At 40.4% G+C, this 18,656-nt stretch overlaps 1 protein-coding gene across 18 annotated transcripts in view; it reads left to right on the top strand.

The window, feature by feature from the left end:
- Window positions 1-18,656, top strand: part of tusc3 (tumor suppressor candidate 3) — a 548,930-nt gene that overhangs the window by 197,858 nt on the left and 332,416 nt on the right. For all 18 annotated transcript variants that reach the window (XR_011353548.1, XR_011353547.1, XR_011353545.1 and 15 more), the window contains exons 4-5: window positions 7,682-7,822; window positions 16,229-16,369. Coding sequence is in view for 13 of the 18 variants with exons in the window: in XM_069924583.1 (XP_069780684.1) it covers window positions 7,682-7,822; window positions 16,229-16,369 (282 nt within the window). In the remaining 5 variants the exon portion in view is untranslated. The remainder of the gene's footprint in view (window positions 1-7,681; window positions 7,823-16,228; window positions 16,370-18,656) is intronic.

Here is an 18,656-nt window from a genome sequence, read left to right as displayed (position 1 = left end):
TCCATTAATCATCCAACCAAGCATGGTTTTGACACTGTAAGGTCCATCTCCCACATTCCTTATCATACCTAGTGCTTCTAGAGCTTTTGGTATGTCTGAACCAATCAGCAACTCAATCTCAGATTTGATTTCACGCAAACAAGCATTTTTCAAATGGGTACAGTTCAACGTTGTTCCTTTATTCACAGGCATAGACTTCTGAGTGTATACGCGAGTTCACAAAAGTCATTACTATTCAGTCCAGTGATCTCTAAGCGTGAAACGTTGGTTTCAATGTGTTTAACTTGACCTATAGTTCTCAATAGAATTTTTGTACTTCTTCCTTGGAGATTATACTTATTCATTAGCTCCATGTTACAAGATGATGCAGTGCTTCTTGGATCTAGAAATGCATAAGTATATGTTATTGCACTTCCTTTTATGGTCGTGACTTGCACAGGTATTATTAAAAGTTTTCATTTATTCTCACTAGCCCCAGTAAGATCATTTGTCAATACCAAGACTTCAGCACCGCTTTCATTTGCTTCTCTTTTTGCCATTTGTTCCTTTTCCATTTTTCTGTTTTCCTGGAAGATCTGTAGCATTTTGAGATGCTTTTGACTAATATGTCGCAGCTGAGTTGCTTTTTGCAGTTTTTGCTAGTATCCTTTAGACAGACAGCCAATGCATACTCCATTTTCCTTCAAAATGTGATTTTCTCACTATGCATCTTCTTTTCCATCTGTGCACACTTTTCCAAAACATGCTTATCATTACAGGAGCAACATTTCTTCACCACAGACAAACTTTCATCTTCCTTAATTATCCTGCCTACCAGTGATGTTGCAAATGTACTTTATTTTAAATTTTGTTTGAAGGTACGTTTCGGTCTTCTCATCTTCTTTTCTTACTGCTTGAGTGCCTTTGATATTTCCATACACTGGATCTGTGACAATGTCCACTTACCTGTCAATGAACTCCACCAAGTCCTTAAAATGAGCTGTCACATTGCATCTTTTCTGGTATTCAACAACTGAACTTCTCCATAGTTTTTTCATCCGGTGGGGTAATTTATCTGGAATGATTAGCATCTTGTAGATGATCGATCTCCGGCATGATGTATCAGTGTCCTCTTAGACAGAGGACCTTTTGTGATGTCTGGTCTTATTGACGACCATGAAAGAGCCTTCTGTACACAAGCTGCAGAAATTTTAAACTCTTTGCCAAAATGCTTCTTTAGTAAAAACTTAGCCTTTTACAATCCTTCGTTTGGGACCATATGAAGGCAACTCTTTACAAGATCTTGTGGTTGTCCATTCGTGAACTGCACCAAATAATATAAACAATCCTCCAAGTTTTGGCTTTTAATTTCAATACTGCATTCAAAGTTTTTCTTAAACACTGATTGAAATGGTTCACTATCAAAAACTGGAATCTTTCTCTTTGGCAGAGAGACTATAACTGCATTAACGATGCAGCCATTTCATCTTGCCTTAACATTCCTGGGCGTAAGTTACTTTGTTCACCCAGATTTCTGTTACCTGATGGTAGCAGCATGTATTCTGTATTGAAAGATGTCATTTGGCTCACATCTCTGTTCACTGAAGTCATTATTGGGATTCGAGGTGTGGCACCATCAGATACTTCAGGGCCCTCTAGTTCCCTTGACCTGGTCTGATTAACAGTAGTTTTTGTCCAGTTCCAATTGATCATTTTGCCTCCTTAGCCCTTAGCTGCTTCTTTGGCTGCTCTCTTTCCTCTTCAGTTGCTCCCGTTTCAGCTCCTCTTCCCTTCGTAGCTGCTCATGTTCTCTTTGTAGCTTCTTTTCCTGCTCAGCTCTTCCTCTAGTTCTGGTAAGGCAAATTTAATTTGAAGCATTTCCTTTATCGCTTCAAGAGCTGCCATGTCTGCCAAACCTTTACACGTGTAGATGCAGTACCTGAAACACTGAAGCTTGTTCTAAAACTCCTCCTGCTTCCTGTATTTGATGCACTATGTTCTGGTCCCTCACGAGGGAGAACATAGGCCTTTTTTTTATCTTATAACTAAAGGTAAGGTCTCACTGTAGCCTTCAGAAGAGTTCTGGGTTTAGGTGGGAAATCAGGGATATATGTGAGCAGATGGGGGTGGATCCAGGAGGCGAGGCCAGCCATCAGCACAACACACTACCCGTGATTCCTAGTTCACTGCAATCACCCCTTCACCTCTTCTTGCAGGTCTGTTAATGAAGAGAAGAACATGGATTCAGGAAAAAATTGAAAAATATACAATTATTTGCAAATTTACAGATTTAAGTAGTCCAGGATTCTGGAGATCCTGGTGTCGTGCCTTAGCAATGGGGGTCTTTTGACTCCTTGGGTCTCCTGGTTCCCTTATGAGGGAGGAGAGGCAGGCTGGGTCTTCGGGCTCTACGGTGGAGGGGGATGCACTTTCCTCCTGAACATGATCCCCCGAGGCTCTGACTTGGGTGTCTAGAATGAGCTCCGTGACTCGCAAGGCACTTGAGATAACAGACCCTCTGTTAAGGCAAGTGCCAGGTCCCTGATGGAGATGGTGTTCTCCCTGCCATTCGGTACTCCACAGAGACATACAAGGAATTGGTGTGGAGCAGTTTCACCCTTTCCACAAGGAGGTCAGTCTTGCTTCTCCTCACATGCTTCCTGAGAAGGACTGGACCAGCAGTGGTGTGCCAGGTGGGAGTGTAGTTCCCAATGTTGACCTTCTTTTGAAATTGAATAGGAGCTCGTGAGGAGTAGCATTGGACCCAGTACATAGTAGTGACTGGATGAAATGGAGCACCATAGGAAGGACTTCCTGCCAGCTTGAGTCTGGAAGGCCTTTTGACTTCAGGGCCATTTTGACAGCCTTCCAGACTATGGCACTCTCTTTTTCAACTGCCAGTTCCCTTGGGGTTTGTAATTAGTAGTCCTGCTGGATGCAATATTCCTTCCAGGTACTGACATAGCTCATCACTCATAAAGGATGAGCCCCGGTCACTATGAATATAGCTGGGATACCCGAACAGGGCGAAAATTTATGACTGATGAAGTGGATGTGCCGGGATATGGAATGGTGAACAGGAAGCAGGAGGACTCTTCAATGAAAGAGAGGAAGAAATTGTTCCTGTTCGTGGAGGGGCGAGGTCCCTTAAAATTGACATTGAGCCGTTTGAAGGGCCTGGATGACCTGATCAGGTGCACTCCGCTCAGAAGAGCAACTTGCACTCTGCTCAGACCTGGCAAGACCTGGTCATTTCCCTGATGTCTTCTATGGCGTAAGGGAGATTGATAAAATGAGCAGAGCTCATCATGCAGTTGGTCAGTGTGTGCAGAGGCACACAGCTTCCTTTGGATAAGGCATCTGGAGGGTCATTGAGGACTTCTGGCCGATAGGCAATGGCATAATTGTAGGTGGAGAGCTCGATCCTCCTTCTTGTCATTCTTGATTTTTCCCCTCTTGACATTAATAAACATGAATGTAACAGAACACTGGTCAGTGAGGAGCGTAAATTTCCTACCAGCCAGGTAGTGTCTCCAGTGCCTCATGGCTTCTACAATGGGTTGAGCCTCCTTTTCCGCAGAGGGGTTCTGGAGTTCGTGGCATTGCAATGTTCGAGAGAAGAATGCAACTGGCCTGCCCGCCTGGTTGAGGGTAGAGGCCAAGGCTACGTCTGAAGCATCATTTTCCACTTGGAAAGGTACATTCTTGTCCACTGTGCGAATGGTGGCTTTTGGAATGCAATTTCAGAGGTAATTAAAAGCTGTTTGGGCTTCAGCCAAGAGTGGGAAAGTAGTGGCTTTTAAGAGGAGATGAATCTTATCAGCATATTGAGGGATCCACTGAGTGTAATATTAGAAAAACCCCAGGAATCTCCTCAAACCCTTCATGGTTCTGGGAACGGGGAGCTCTAACAGGGGGTACATCCTATCGGGGTCAGCATCAATGTGCCATTTTCCATTTTGTAACCCAGGATAGCCAGATAGTTAGTCCTGAACATGCACTTGCTAGAGTTATAAATGAGGTTCAGAGCTTTTGTTGTGTGGAAAAAGCTCTGGAGGTTGACATCATGGTCTTTCAAGGTATGGCCACAGATGGTGACATTATCAAGGTAGGGGAAGGTAGCCTTCAACCCATTTTCATCCACCATTCTGTCTATCTGCCTCTGGAAGATAGAAACCCCATTAGTAATACCGAAAGGGACCCTACGGAATTGATAGAGATGACCGTTAGCCTCAAATGCAGTTATGGACAGTCCTCTGAACGGATTGGGAGCTGGCAATAACCAGCTTTAAGTCAATGGTTGAATAGACGCAACACTGCAGAATGTAATTCAACGTGTCCGAAATTCGAGGGACACAATATGTGTCCAGGAGTGTGTACCGATTCATAGTTTGGCTATAGTCAATTACTAGCCTGAACTTGCTTTCCCCTTTTACCACCACTGCTTACACTCTCCACGGGCTTGTGCTAGGTTCAATGATACCATCATCAAGCAGACTTTGTGTATCAGACTTTATTTAATCTCGGTCTGCTGAGCTGTACCTCCTGCTCTTGGTAGGAGTCTGGGGACAGACTCAGGAAGAGAGGTGGGGGGTCGACATTCAGTGTGGAGAGGTTTCATGTGAGTTCTCATTTTAAAAGCCCTCTGTTCCGAACTGTTACGGGGGGAGAGGACCAGAATACTCCAACGTCATGCTTTTAAGGTGACATAGGCAGTACAGACCCAACAGCACCGGAGCACATAATTCATCAAGCACATAATTTATCAAGCACATACAGGCATATTTTACAAAATTCCCCTCCTTCAAATGACAAGTGCACTATACAATGTTGTTGAATACACATAGAATACGAATGAGGTGCAAGGAATATACGATAATTGGAAGGATACATCTCTAGGTTGTTCTTGCATAGACCGTGAATCTCTGAACCTTTCAGTAGAGCCTGTGTCGATTAGGCATTTAGTGGTGTGTCCGTTTACCTTCACAGGCACTATAGAGTTACTGAGTTGGTGAGGTCTGTTCTGATCTAGAACCATCGAGGCTAGGACCCCGGAGACTCCATACCCCTCATTCGAGTGGCCCCCACCATCCTGGTTGCCCTGCGTGGGTAAGATGGTGTTGACTTCATGGTGCGGCAAGATGGCTGCCCTCCTTCCTCCTCCTCTGATGATGTCACTGACTTTGAATTTGGGATACGACAAGATGGCCGCTGATCCTTTTGGTGCTGTTTCCTCACTTCCCTCCGTCGGCGTGTAGCTCATCAAGTGGGTTGGATGAATTCAGCTTGGGGCTGGAATCAGATCCTGGAGCGGTACAGTCCATGGACTTCACTGGGCTTCCCCTCACACGGCAAACCCTCGCCCAATGCCCCAGCTGGAAAACACTGAGTCTTTAGCTGTGTAATGAGATCAGGGATGCTTGCTCTTGCTGCATAAAAAGCACTCCCTAGCCCAGGAGTTCTCTCTAGCACAGGAAGCGACAGCTGTTAGGGCTGGGATAGTGGGAGCAGCCGATCCTTCGAAGGGGTCACCTGAGTGTGCAAGTTCACTGGCTTTGAGTTTGTCATTCTCAAGCTTGGCCTTTTCCAATGATTTGGCCAGTTCAACGTGGCTAACTTGGTCCTTCTTACCTGATTCGAAAAGTCACTGTCTCATATACCTTGAGTGGACCCCCATGACGAGAGTGTCCCGGATCTGTTCTTCTTCACGAATGTGGCTCGTAGACACTTCGTAACTGTATTCCTTGGCAAGCGTCCACAGATCCAGCAGGTAGTCTCTCCTGGCTGTTGGCAACCTAAAGCGAGTCAGTGCCTCACTAGGACCTTGTTTTGCTACTTCAGGTACTGAGATTTCGATGCCTCAATGGCAGCATCATATGTAGTGCAGTCCCTGATGACTGCATACCCTTTTTTTCCTACTGTTGAAACGAGTGCAGACCTCCTGAGTTCATCGGTGTGGAAGACATCTCTGGTCCCATTCATGTAGGCCTGGAAGTCTAGCCAGTATGTGAACTATTCAGCCGTATCGGGGGGAAGAGGGTCTATCAGCAGCGTACCAGGCTTGAGTAGAGCTTCTATTGTTTAGGGAATAAGTTAATAAAATTGTAATGCAATTAAAAGCTCTTACAACAGGTGGGAGAACAAACGCTTTTATTTAGCTCATAACTAAGGGTAGGGTCTCACAGTATTCAGAAGGGTTCTAGGTTTTAGGCAGGAAACCAGGGTTATATGTGAGCAGATGAGGGCGGAGCCAGCCATCAACACAGCACACTACCAGTGAATCCCAGTTCAGTGCATGCACATCATCCTGTATGTCAGATCTTGCCTTAATATCTGACTTTGTCTCCATTAGGATTGCCCATTCTCCTCAACACCATCTTGTGGCACACCTTCAAACACTTCCAAATGGCCGATCTTAGATTCTACTAATGTCTTTTGCAGTAATTCTGAGGGATCCCCAGCAGCTGTAACCTGTTTTTCTATTGCCTCATTCAGTCTTGTGTTAAGAGTAGCTTTGTTTCCACTTTTATCTAATTGATGCCTGTGTAAATCTTTTAAGATCCGTGACCTTCATCTTCTCAGTACAAAGCAGCGGCTGGTGTGTTATCTATTCAGCCTACCGTCTCACTCAGACATCAAACATGCACAACAATAACTCCAAAACCAAAACAGTCCTCAAAGGACAAGCGGTAGTTTCTCCAAACTGTTTTCTAACTTGCAATGAACACACAGAAGGAATCTTTTAGTAAGGATTACTGCTTCTTAAATGGCCTTGTTGATTCTGTTGACAATTTTGCCTCCTTGAATTCAAAATACTCTAAACAGAGCCCAGTTGATCCTGTTTGAATTCCAAATCCAATTTGCAACTTTTTATTGTTTTAAAATCTGTCTTTTATTTATTAAATATTTAAGCGACTATTTTCATTCATAATCACTTGAAGGAATTAGAATGTTGTTCTCTATGACTTGTTCAAACAAATCCGTACTGAAGTCAAGTTGAGTTTTCCAGAGTTTATTAAATATTATTAATGTTATCAGTTGCTATGCATTGTTACAAGCTGTAAAGTATTTGTTAGACAATGGCTAAATGTTGTTAAATGATGGTTAAATGGTCAATAAAAGTTTTGTCGGATCATTCTAACTTCTTACCATTTTGTTGAACTAAGAAATTAACGAACTGGTAATCTCTAAAATGTCTGAAAATCTAGCTGTAACCTTGGATCGATGACTGTTACAATGCAGACACTCAAAAAAATATGTAAATCATCTTCTTGAAAACCACAAAATACAATTTGCTTGCAAGGAATACATTTTAACCCTTACACTGTGGTTGCGTGGGATAGTACCATAAGTTGGGAGTAATTAATGCAACAGAAGAGCAAACCAAAAGTTGAGATGAACCATTCCTTTGAAATACAGAAAAGGGAGGAGAAGGGAATATGAATCTGGTGGTGTGATCTAGTTAGAACTGACATGATATTGTCCTGTTAACTGTGAGTTCAGAAATTGGGAAATAAAAGTGGATTGAGAAGAACAACTTCTTTAGGACAATTTGGGATGGACAATATATACTGGCATTGTCCCCAATGCCCATATCACATGGTGAATCTAAAGAAAATAGGTTTAAGGTCAAGGAGATACAGTATGTAAACACTGTGCTAGAAAATGAATTAATGTTTTCCGGTCATTTCTTGTTTTGCAGTTAAATATGAATTCTGCACCCACATTCATGCATTTTCCACCAAAAGGCAAACCCAAGAGAGCTGACACTTTTGACCTCCAGCGAATTGGATTTGCAGCTGAGCAGCTTGCAAAGTGGATAGCTGACCGAACTGATGTCCACGTAAGTTTTTTTTGGAAATAAACTGATGTTATAGTTCCATTGAAAGTCATTCCAATCAAATTCATGCTTCACTTTGAATGCTGTTAATATTTGAGAATTTCTGCTACTGCAGACTTTTCTTTTACATTATTTGTTATATTTTTGTCATCTTAACATAAAACATTGCAGCACAATACAGGCCCTTCAGCCTTTGACGTTGTGCCGACCTAAAAAGGATTAAACACTTCCTACCTCATTGCCCCCTATTTTTTATTTCGTCCATGTACATACCCAAGAGTCTTTTAAATCCCCTAATGTTTTAGCTTCCATCACCACCAATGGCAAGGCATTCGAGACACCCACAGCTCTGTAAAAAAACTTACCCTTGATGTCTCTCCTAAACTTTTCTCTTTTCACTTTTTACAGATGTCCTCTGGTATTTGTTACTCCAGCCCTGGAAAAAAAATGCGCTAGCTCTCAGAACTTTGTAGGCCTCTGTTAAGTCACCTTTCATTCTTCTTCACTTCAAAGAGAAAAATCTTAGCTCTGCAAATCTTGCCTCAGAAGACTGATTTTCTAGTCCAGGCAACATGCTGGTAAATCTCCTCTGCACCCTCTTCATAGTTTCCGCATCCTTCCAATAATGAGGTGACCAGAACTGAACACCAGAGATTTGTAGAGTTTCAAGATGAGCTCACAACTCTTGAACTCAATCCACCAACTAATGAAACCCAGGATTTCATAGGCCTTGTTAACTATACTATCAACCTGGATGGATTTGGACTCCATGGTCCCTTCATCCACATTCTTAAGTAAATAACTATTAAATCTGTACACAGCCTTCTGGTTTAATCTTCCAAAATGCTTCACCTCACATTTATCCGGAGTGAACTCCATCTGCAACTTTTCCGCCCAACTCTGCATCCTGTCTATATCCTTTTGTAACCTACAACAACTTTCAACTCTATCCAACCTTTGTATCATCCACAAACTTACTGTCCCATCCTTCTGTTTCTTCATCTAGTTAATTTATAAAAGTCACAAAGAGCAGGGGTCACAGAACAGATCCTTACAGAACTCCTCTAGTCACTGACCTCCACCCAGAATACTTTCCATACACTACTACACTCTGCTTTCTACATGCAAGCCAATTTTTAATCCACACAGCCAAGTTTCCATGAATCTCTTGCCTCCTGACATTCTGAATGAGTCTCTCGTGGAGGACTTTGTCAAATGCCATACTAAAATCCATACAGACCACATCTGCTTCCCTACCTTCATCTATTTCTTCCTCAAAAATCTCAGTTAGATTTCTGAGGGATGACCTTAGCATTCTTGAGTAAGCTGTACTTCTCCAAATGTTCATAAATCCTGTCCTTAAGAATTCTCCAATAGTTTGTAAACCACCAATGCAAGACTCACCAGTCAATAATTTCCAAGATTCTTCATATTACCTTTTTTAAACAAGAGACCATATTTGCCATTTTCCAATCCTCTGGTACATTGCCTGTGTCCATGAGATCTCAAAGATCATAATCTATCACAACTATCTCTTCCCTACTTTCCCACAGCAACCTAGGATATGTCGCATCTGGCCCTGGGAATCATCAGTCTTAATGTTTTCAAGAAAATCTAACACTTCCTCTACCTTAATCTCAGCATCGTCCAGCAGACAAGCCTGTTCTATTCCACCTTCACCCTGATCAAGGCCCTTTTCTCTGATGAATACTGAAGCAAAGTATTCAATTAAGACTGCCACAACCTCCTCCATTTCCGTTATCCTTAAGGGGCCCCACCTTCGTTCTCACCATTCATCATATACACATGGAAAGCCTTGGGATTTTACCACTATCAATTAGACCGGACAGGCCAAAAGTCAAGATTAACAGGCTTTAATCACTATAAACTCACAGTCATATCTTACATCCTATTGGCCCAATTCCAAGGCAGTACTGAGGCAGGGAACTGGGCAATACCACCTTTATTAGTGATCTTGGAGGGGGAGGATTTACAGCATTGGAGGCAGGCCAACCAAGTACTATGACTGCAAAACAGTGTTCCACCACATTCACCCCTTCTGTTGAAACAAAGTCAATTCAGAGTCTATTTAAAGATTCAGCCTGTCCAGTGGTTTTGTCCGTCGATCTGACCATTGCAGTTCCAGCTGTGGTGTTGCTGTAGACTCCTGCGTAGGACCACTAGCGATAACCCCCAAGTGAATGGCCAGGTGAGAAGGGAGAATGGCACCATTTGGAGGGCAGTCATTCAAGCAATCGTCAAGCGTGCTGCCCATCTCCCAGTGGCAAGAGGTCCTACCAGAGAAGTTCCATGCCACCAGGTCCCTCCTCTGTATGGCAACAAATGTAACCCACATGAAAAATTATTCTCCTTTTCCAGGAGATCAGCATCGGGAACAACACTACTCATCTGGATAATGACCCCAGGACCTATGCTACTCTGGAGACACACCAAAACCCACAAAGCAGACTCCCTAGTTGAGATGGTCCAACTCCTCCATGTGAATCCCCAGTATGCCTACGTGAAGTAGCAGGATGGGTGGAGAGATAGTCTCTGTCTGGGTCCTGGCTTATGCAGGGCCCCACACAACTAAGGCGCTCACTGAATCAACTATGGTCAATCGACCAGCACCCCTCCCTTCCCCATGACTAGCAGAGACACAGCCCCACCATTGGCACCAGCTGCACAATCCCAACCCATAGCCCCCCACCCCGACCCAGCCCCCGACTGATTCTGTTCAGCCATCCGAATCACAGCCCCACTGAGGCTGAGTAAGTATCATAGTCTCTAACCATCTGGAAGATGCTGTGGCCAACCTGTGCAAACAGTAGGTCTTTCTTATCATCCTCGTCTTGGATGCCATGTCACCTCATGAAGGCATTCAGGCAGCACAAACATGGATTGAATTTCACGGAGACCTCTGGATCAGTGTCCAGCTTCTCTGCTCAAATAGCCTTGTCTACAGCACGTAGGTACAGTGATTAAATTTCACCACTATCAATTAGACCCCACAGATCAGGTGTCAGCATTAACAGGCTTTAATCACTATAAATTCACAGTCATATCCTACATGCTGTTGGCCCGACAAGGCAGTACTGAGGGAGGGGACTGGGTGATACTGCCTTTATTAGTGATTTTGGAGGGAGAGGAGTTACAGTATTGGAGGTGGGCCAACCAGTACAATGACTGCAATGCAGTGTTCCACCACAAGATTCTCCTTAATCTAACTTTCCTACTTTCCAAGGCTTTTTCATGCTCCCTTCAAGCTCGCCTAAGTCCTTTCTTAAGTTCCTTTTTGGCCATCATAAAATTGTCATGAGCCCTTTCATTTTCCTGCTTCCTAAATCTATTATATGCATCGTTCTTCCACTTAATTTCCTGCCTCACCTGTTTTGTCAACCATGGACCCCTTTTCCTGCCTCAGTGTTAAAAACCTATCCTGAACTCGGCGCGTGGCCCCTAAATATCCTCAACATTACTTCTGCGGTTTTTCCCCTGAACATCTGTTCCCAATTTACTCTCCCTGGTTTTAGCCTCATCCCATCATAATTATCCCTTCCTCAATTAAACACTTTCCAAATTTGTTTGCCTTTATCCTTGTCCATAACTATGCTAAAGCTCAAGGAGTTGCAGTGACTATCTCTGAAATGCTCACCCACCAAATTGTCTGTCACTGACCATGTCCATTACCCAGTACTAAAGCTTGTATGTCCTCTTCTCTATTCAGCTAGTCCACATACTGTGTCAGGAATCCTTCTTGGACACACCTGACAATTTGTGCCCCATCTGTCCCTCCTGCAGTCAGAAGGTGCCAGTCAATATTAAGAGTTGAAGACTTCCATAACAACAACGCTATAATTTCTGCACAATTCAAAATTCTGACAAATTATCTGTTCCTTGGTGACACGAGGGTTATTTTGAGCCCTCGAGACTACTCCCAGTAGTGATTACTTCCTTCCTATTTCTGACATTCCCTTCACTGACTTAGCATCAACTCCCTCTTCAGTGTCCTCCCTTTCTACAGGCCTGATACTATCCTTGACAAGTAATGTTACTCCCTCCCCGCTCTTGCCTCTCATCCTATTCCTTTTAAAACACCCAAACCCCAGTACCTGCATCAGCCAATCTAGTCTTTCCACCAGCCTAGTGTCTGAAATGGCCACAACATCATAATTTCATGTCCTGATCTATGCTCTAAGTCAGTGGTTCTCAACCTTTTTTATTTCCACCCACCTTAAGCAATCCGTTACTAATCACAGAGCACCTATGGCATAGGGAATACTTAAAATAGTATGTGAGTGTAAAGAAAAAGGTTGAAAACCACTGCTCTAAATTCATCTCCTTTATTCCTAATACTCATTGCCTTGAAATAGACACATTTCAAACCCTTTAACTGACTATATTAATGTTTCCTCTCTTGCCTGTCTTTTGTAACAAACCCACAATGCATTGCATCATGCTTTCTACCTTCTGCTCTATTCTCTGCATTCACATTCTGGTTCCCATACCCCTACCAAGCCCTCCCTAACAGGTCTAGCAAACATGTCCACCAGGATATTTGTCCTTCTCCAGTTCAGGTGCAGTCCATTCCTTTTGTATAGGTCAGTTCAGATGCAGCCTGTCCTTTTTGTATATCAGATCTTCCCCTGAAGAGATCCCAATAAATATTGTCTTTTTTAATCTTTGTGTTACCCTAAAGCAAAATTCTTTGAGCAGAGAATATACTAACCTTAGAAATTGCAAAGTTGAACATGGATTAGGAAAGATAAAAATGTGTCGTTGATTACTTACATTAAACATTAAGAAATATTTAGCAGTTCCGTTGTGTTTTTTTTTCATGTTGAACAATCAGTCACAGCTACAGCTCTTACATTTACCACAAGAAACTTGGATGAATTTAAACTTTGAAGTCTGGCCAGTAATCTGACCACAAATTGCATCAGATCAGTGGAAATAATATGGTTAACCTTGTTCGATATCCAGAGGGAGGATGCACAACAAACATGTTCCTCTTCAGAATGAAAATAAATAGTACTGGAAGAACACAGTTGATAAGAAACAAAGTTAATTTTTCATGTTAAGGACCCTTCATCAGGCATTATTTCACTGATGCTACCTGACTTGTGGAGGGCTACCTGCATTTTGATTTTATTTTTAATTTCCAGTAACTGCAGTTATTTTGTTTTTTTAAAACCATAATATATAAAAAATAAATTAGACCCAACCAATAAAAAAGGTCCAAATTTAAATTTCTTTAACACCTTAAATAAGAAATTCCATTCGACCCTATCAAAAGCTTTTTTAGCATCGAAAGCAACTACCATTGGTAGGTTGGGCTGCTGACATGATGTGTTGATCACTGAACTAACTCTTAAAATATTATCTGAAGCATACCTATTTTTAATAAAACCAGTCTGATCTGTATATACCAGTTGAGGCAAATACTTAACAAGTTTATTTGCCAGTACTTTCACTATTATTTTATAATCTACATTCAATAAAGAAATTGGTCTAAATGAAGCTACATTCAAAGGATCTCTATCTTTTTTTGGTATAATAATATATACAAAATAATAATATATTATTAATGTATAATAATCCAGTGGCTAAGGTAGCGACAAATGGTCAAACGTCTTTGTTATTTAAACTATCGTGCTCAACTCGTCAAGTTTGTCCTTTGTCGCCAGCTCTATTTGCATTAGTCATCGAACCATTAGCTCAAGCTATAAGGTTGAATGAGAATATTAGAGGTATAAGAATAGCGGAAGATGAATATAAGATTAATTTATTTGCTGATGATGTTTTGATATATTTCACTCATCCAGAAAATTCTTTAATTCATTTGCAGGAATGTTTAAAACAATATGGTGTACTGTCAGGATTTAAGGTGAATGGGATAAAAGTGAAATATTACCAATTTCTGATACAAATTATGATTTGTATATACAAATTACTAAACTTCATTGGACCATTAAAGTTAAATACTTGGGTATAATGATTGATGTAAATATTCAATCATTATATAAATTTAGTACCATTAGTGAGAAAAATTAAGGCTGATTTGATTAAATGGAAGGATTTACCTTTGTCATTAATAGGTCGAGTAAATTGTATTAAGATGAACGTCTTTCCGGGAATTCAATATCTTTTTAGTCGATTCTTTGTTTACTTCCTAAATATTTTTTCCAAGATTTAAATAAGTAGTGCGAGAGTTTTTTATGGAGGGGGAAGTTAGCTAGAGTAGCATTACATGAATTGACTTAGAAATATGCGTTGGGAGGTCTACAACTGTCTCATTTTCAAAATTATTATGAATCTGCCCAATTATAATATATTAATCATATACTGAATGTTTTGTATCCTCCTACTTGGGCTAGGGTAGAATTGGCTAGTATTTCAGAATCTTCTATCCACATTACTTTATACTTAAGTGGAATCCTAGTTTATTCCAGGGATATAATGTACTAATTTTAAAACATTTGTTAGAGATTTGGACTAAAAAGAATTTATTGATAGGTATGAAAGGTAAATTATCGGTCCAGGCTCCAATATATTAAAATAAATTGATTCCTTTTTCGCTGAATAATAGATTTTTAAAAGATTGGCAGATTAAGGGAACAAAATGATTGCAAGATTGTTTTGAAGAAAGTAAATTTTTATCTTTTATTCAACTTAGAAATTTGGAACTTCAGTGAATTCTTTATTTGTGTATTATCAGCTTAGAGCATTAGTGAATGATAATTTTGGAAGAGAGATAAAAATTCCTAAGTTAACAAAATTTGAGTTCTTGATTTCTCATTCATTAAATAAGGGTTTTATTTCTGAGATGTACTCATTGTTGCAAGACACAATGGATAAAACAAATTTAGATAAATCTGGGACCAAATGGGAAAGTGATTTAATTTGTCATATTGATCAGGCTGATTGGGAGACTATGTGTCATGATGGAGTGACTAAAATGCTTAATGTAAGATATAGTATGGTTAATTATAACTTTTTGCATCAGTTGTATCAGACCCCTGAGAAATTGAAAAAATATGGATTTAGTAATTCAGAAGCGTGTTTTAGATGTGGAGTATGTATTGGAACATTTTTACATTCAGTTTGGTTTTGTGATAAGGTTCAACCATTTTGGCAAAGAATTAGGGAATTTCTTCAGAAATTGTTTAAGATTAAATTTCTATTAGATCCAAAAGTTTAACTGTTGGGTTGTACTGCCCTACTTACTGATCTGGGGTTGGATAATTTTCAGACAGTTTTTCTTCATCTAGCATTGGCGGTAGCACATAAATACGTGGCTGTTTCATGGAAAGATGAGGTTGAGGTGAATATAATTTGTTGGCATAATGAGTTGAAATCTTTTATTTATATGGAGAAAATAACAGTGTAGGTTAATTATGATTTTTTTATTAAGATGTGGTCACCTTATTTGAATTGTATGGGTTTAGTGTTGTATAATTTTTTTTATTGCACTTTGTATGCTCCCCTTGCCGGGTATGCTGAGGGTGGGTGGGAAGGGGAAGGGGGAGGGGTAGTTGTAGTCTTTTTTTATATTACATATTTTGCATAAGTTAGTTTTTGAAAAATTTTAAATAAAGTTGAAAAAATAAATTCGGCATACAGCAGTTTAACAGACCAATTTGGCCCTTGGAGTCTTTGCCACCCAAATTACTCCCCATTAACATAGATCTCAGTAAGATCTCAGTATGTTTTTGAAGGGTGGCGGGTATCCGAAGCCCCTGGAGAAAACCCATGCAGACACCAGGAGAACATATAAACTCCTTACACAGTTCAGGTGCTGTAAAGGTGTTGTGCTAACCGCGACAGCAACCATGCCGCTCTTAAAATAATACAGTACATTTTGGGAATGCCTTCATTTATAGAATACCAAAAATCTATCCACAGACTTCAAAGCAATTCAATTAACTTTGAGTTGGAATATTTGATAGAAGTTATGCATTGTTAATTGTAGTATACTTCTTTCAGAACCTTACCCTAATAAGGATACTTCCATTAAACCATGTATCTGTAGAGGGATAGAACACAGAAGTAGGGTGTTTGATCCATTAGGTCTGTGGCAACCATCAAAAACCCATTTTATTTTATGGTTCCAACAATTTTTCCCTAGATTTTACCACAGAGCTACAGACGGAAAGAAATTTACTGTGGTTAATTAACAACCTGCACATTTCTGGATGTGGGAGGAAGCTGAAGTCCCCCCAGATGTAAACTATATGGTCTTAAGGAGGATGTACAGATTCCACACAGGCAGCACTGTAGGTAACTGGAGCTATGAAGTAGTTGCTTCGGCAGCTGCGCCATATGATCCCCTCCAGTTGTACGTTAATTTAAACAAAAAGGAGACATAAATGACAGCATTATTCATGGATATATTTATTTCTTTTTCAGATTCGTGTGTTTAGGCCTCCAAACTATTCTGGCACCATTGCCTTGGCTCTCCTTGTTTCACTTGTAGGAGGATTATTGTACTTGCGGAGAAATAACCTGGAATTTATTTATAATAAAACTGGTTGGGCCATGGCTGCCCTGGTATGTATACAGATTACCATGTAATTATTATATTAATTCTGAAAAAAATACATTTGCAGTGAATGATAACAGTGCTAATGTTAATTTCAAAGCTTTCTTAGTTCAGAGGCTTTTGTATTTTGTCTCTTGCTGCATCACACTTGCCCTCTGATATTCATATCTATTTACATTTTCAAAAATCCTTTTTTTGGCCCTGACATTAATTTTACAGCAACTATCCTACAGGCAAGAATAGACCATGGATATAGAAACAGAGGAAGAAAACATATCAGTCAGAGTCTGAGCAGGTTTATGTCTTTGATGAAATCCCAAATTAACAGTCACAAGGATATCAGTTTAAATCAGTGGCTCGCAACGTTTTTTTCATTCATACCATTTAAGTCATCCCTTACTAACCACAGAAAACCTATGGCATACTATGCCACAGGTGCTCTGTGGTTAATAATGGACGACTTAAGGTGGAAAAAAAGGTTGTGAGCCACTGGTTTGAATCATGTAAAACTTTATATGCAAGTATCTTTATTTCATAAGGAGACTTTTAAACAATTTTTCACTGATCTTACCACAATGTAGCTACATTTGGCTGAAATGAGGTACACTTGATATTAAATATGCAATAAGCATGTAGTTAGAAATTCTTTGTTGTTCTTATTAGGGAATACTTTTACTCCAGACTTTTATCATGTTTAATTTTAACTTGATATAGGATTCAGGCAAGAGATATATCAAGCAGCACAGTTGTGTTGCCCCAAGATGTTCTTGCTGACAGTAGTGTCTGTTTACAGTAATCAAATTGGACTGGATTAGACATGTCACCCTCTCCACCTTCCCTATCCAACTACCTGTGCAAGCAATTTTTAAATACTGTCATTGCTGTGACACTCTCTCTCTCTCTCTCACACACACTCTCACACACACACACAAACACACACACACACACACACACACACACACACACACACACACACACACACACACACACACACAATATATATTGAGAAAAAAATACTACGAGGGACATCAATTGTCATAATTTTTTTGTCTGATTAAGGATGTCTGAAACTCGAATGCAAAGATTGAAGATAAGAGGGAAAAGATTTAGAAGGGACCTTTTTATCAAAAAGTAGATGGTACTTGGAACTTGCTGCCAGAAGAAGGTGGATTCAACTGTGTTGTTCCCAAAGACAGGTACATGGATTGGAAAAGTTCAGAGGAATATATTTGCCAAGCACCAGCAAATTGGTTGAGCCAACATAGATAGCTTGCTCACTATGGTCAAGTTGGGCTGAAGGGTCATTTCACATGCTATAAATCTCTCTGATTCTATTTTTCCAATTTGTATACATTACTGACATGAATTTAACTTAAACCCTTTTCACTCTTGTAAGTTATCCCAGGAATTAACTTCCAATCGGCCTTTAAAGTGTATAGTGTGTAAGCAAAATCAGCTCAATGCCGGCATCAGATAATGTCATCTCATGCTAGGGATTGACGGCCTTGACCCCAGTACAATCCCTGGCATCTCCAGACATCAGTGTTGCAATCAGGCAAGCGTAAAACAGGTAATTACATTGTTGGATTGAAATGACCCAAGTTTTTGCGTTAGTGCATTAATGTGAAGGAAGAAAAGATTAAAATGAAGGTATAAACTTTGCCATGGGAAGGTCGCAGTTGGGAGGTAAGAAAGAGAGAGGAAATAAATAGCAATAAACATCAATAGCTGATGATTTTTACACAGCGTGGGAAAATTGGTAAAGCTATAGCACCCAATTTATAAAGAATGTGGGGGAAAACAATGGTGGACCTAACTTCCCAGAATGCTGTGCAGCAGAGAAACCCCTCTATGAATGCTTTATGCATGTAGCTGGCCAAACAGTCCTTTCTCTGCCGCATGGAATTCTGGGAGGGCAAGTCTGCCATCGCTTTTTCCCATGATATAAATAGTGCGCGATAGTGCTCCCAACTTTCCCATGCTATATAAATTGTGCACTATAGCGCTACAAACTTTGTTACGCTATATAAATGGTGCGCTAAAGTGCTCCCAACTTTCCCAAGCTGTTTAAATATTATCCACTTATTGCTATTTATTGATAGCACTTTCCCACTGTCCCTTATAAAAGTTTATATCGGTTGGCATAACAACAGGGGCTGAAGGGCTCATACTGTGCAGTATGTAAAGCTTAATTATGTAATAAATAGACATGATTAATTTTGTTCAAATATAAGATCATAATACATTGATCAGGATTTAGGGCAAGTCCACTATCGCTCGATGTGTCACGATGTC

The sequence above is a fragment of the Narcine bancroftii genome, chromosome 3, assembly GCF_036971445.1.
Source record: "Narcine bancroftii isolate sNarBan1 chromosome 3, sNarBan1.hap1, whole genome shotgun sequence".
Taxonomy (NCBI): Eukaryota; Metazoa; Chordata; class Chondrichthyes; order Torpediniformes; family Narcinidae; genus Narcine; species Narcine bancroftii.
Note: the sequence above shows the minus strand (reverse complement) of the source record. Positions and strands in the feature narration are given on the sequence as shown.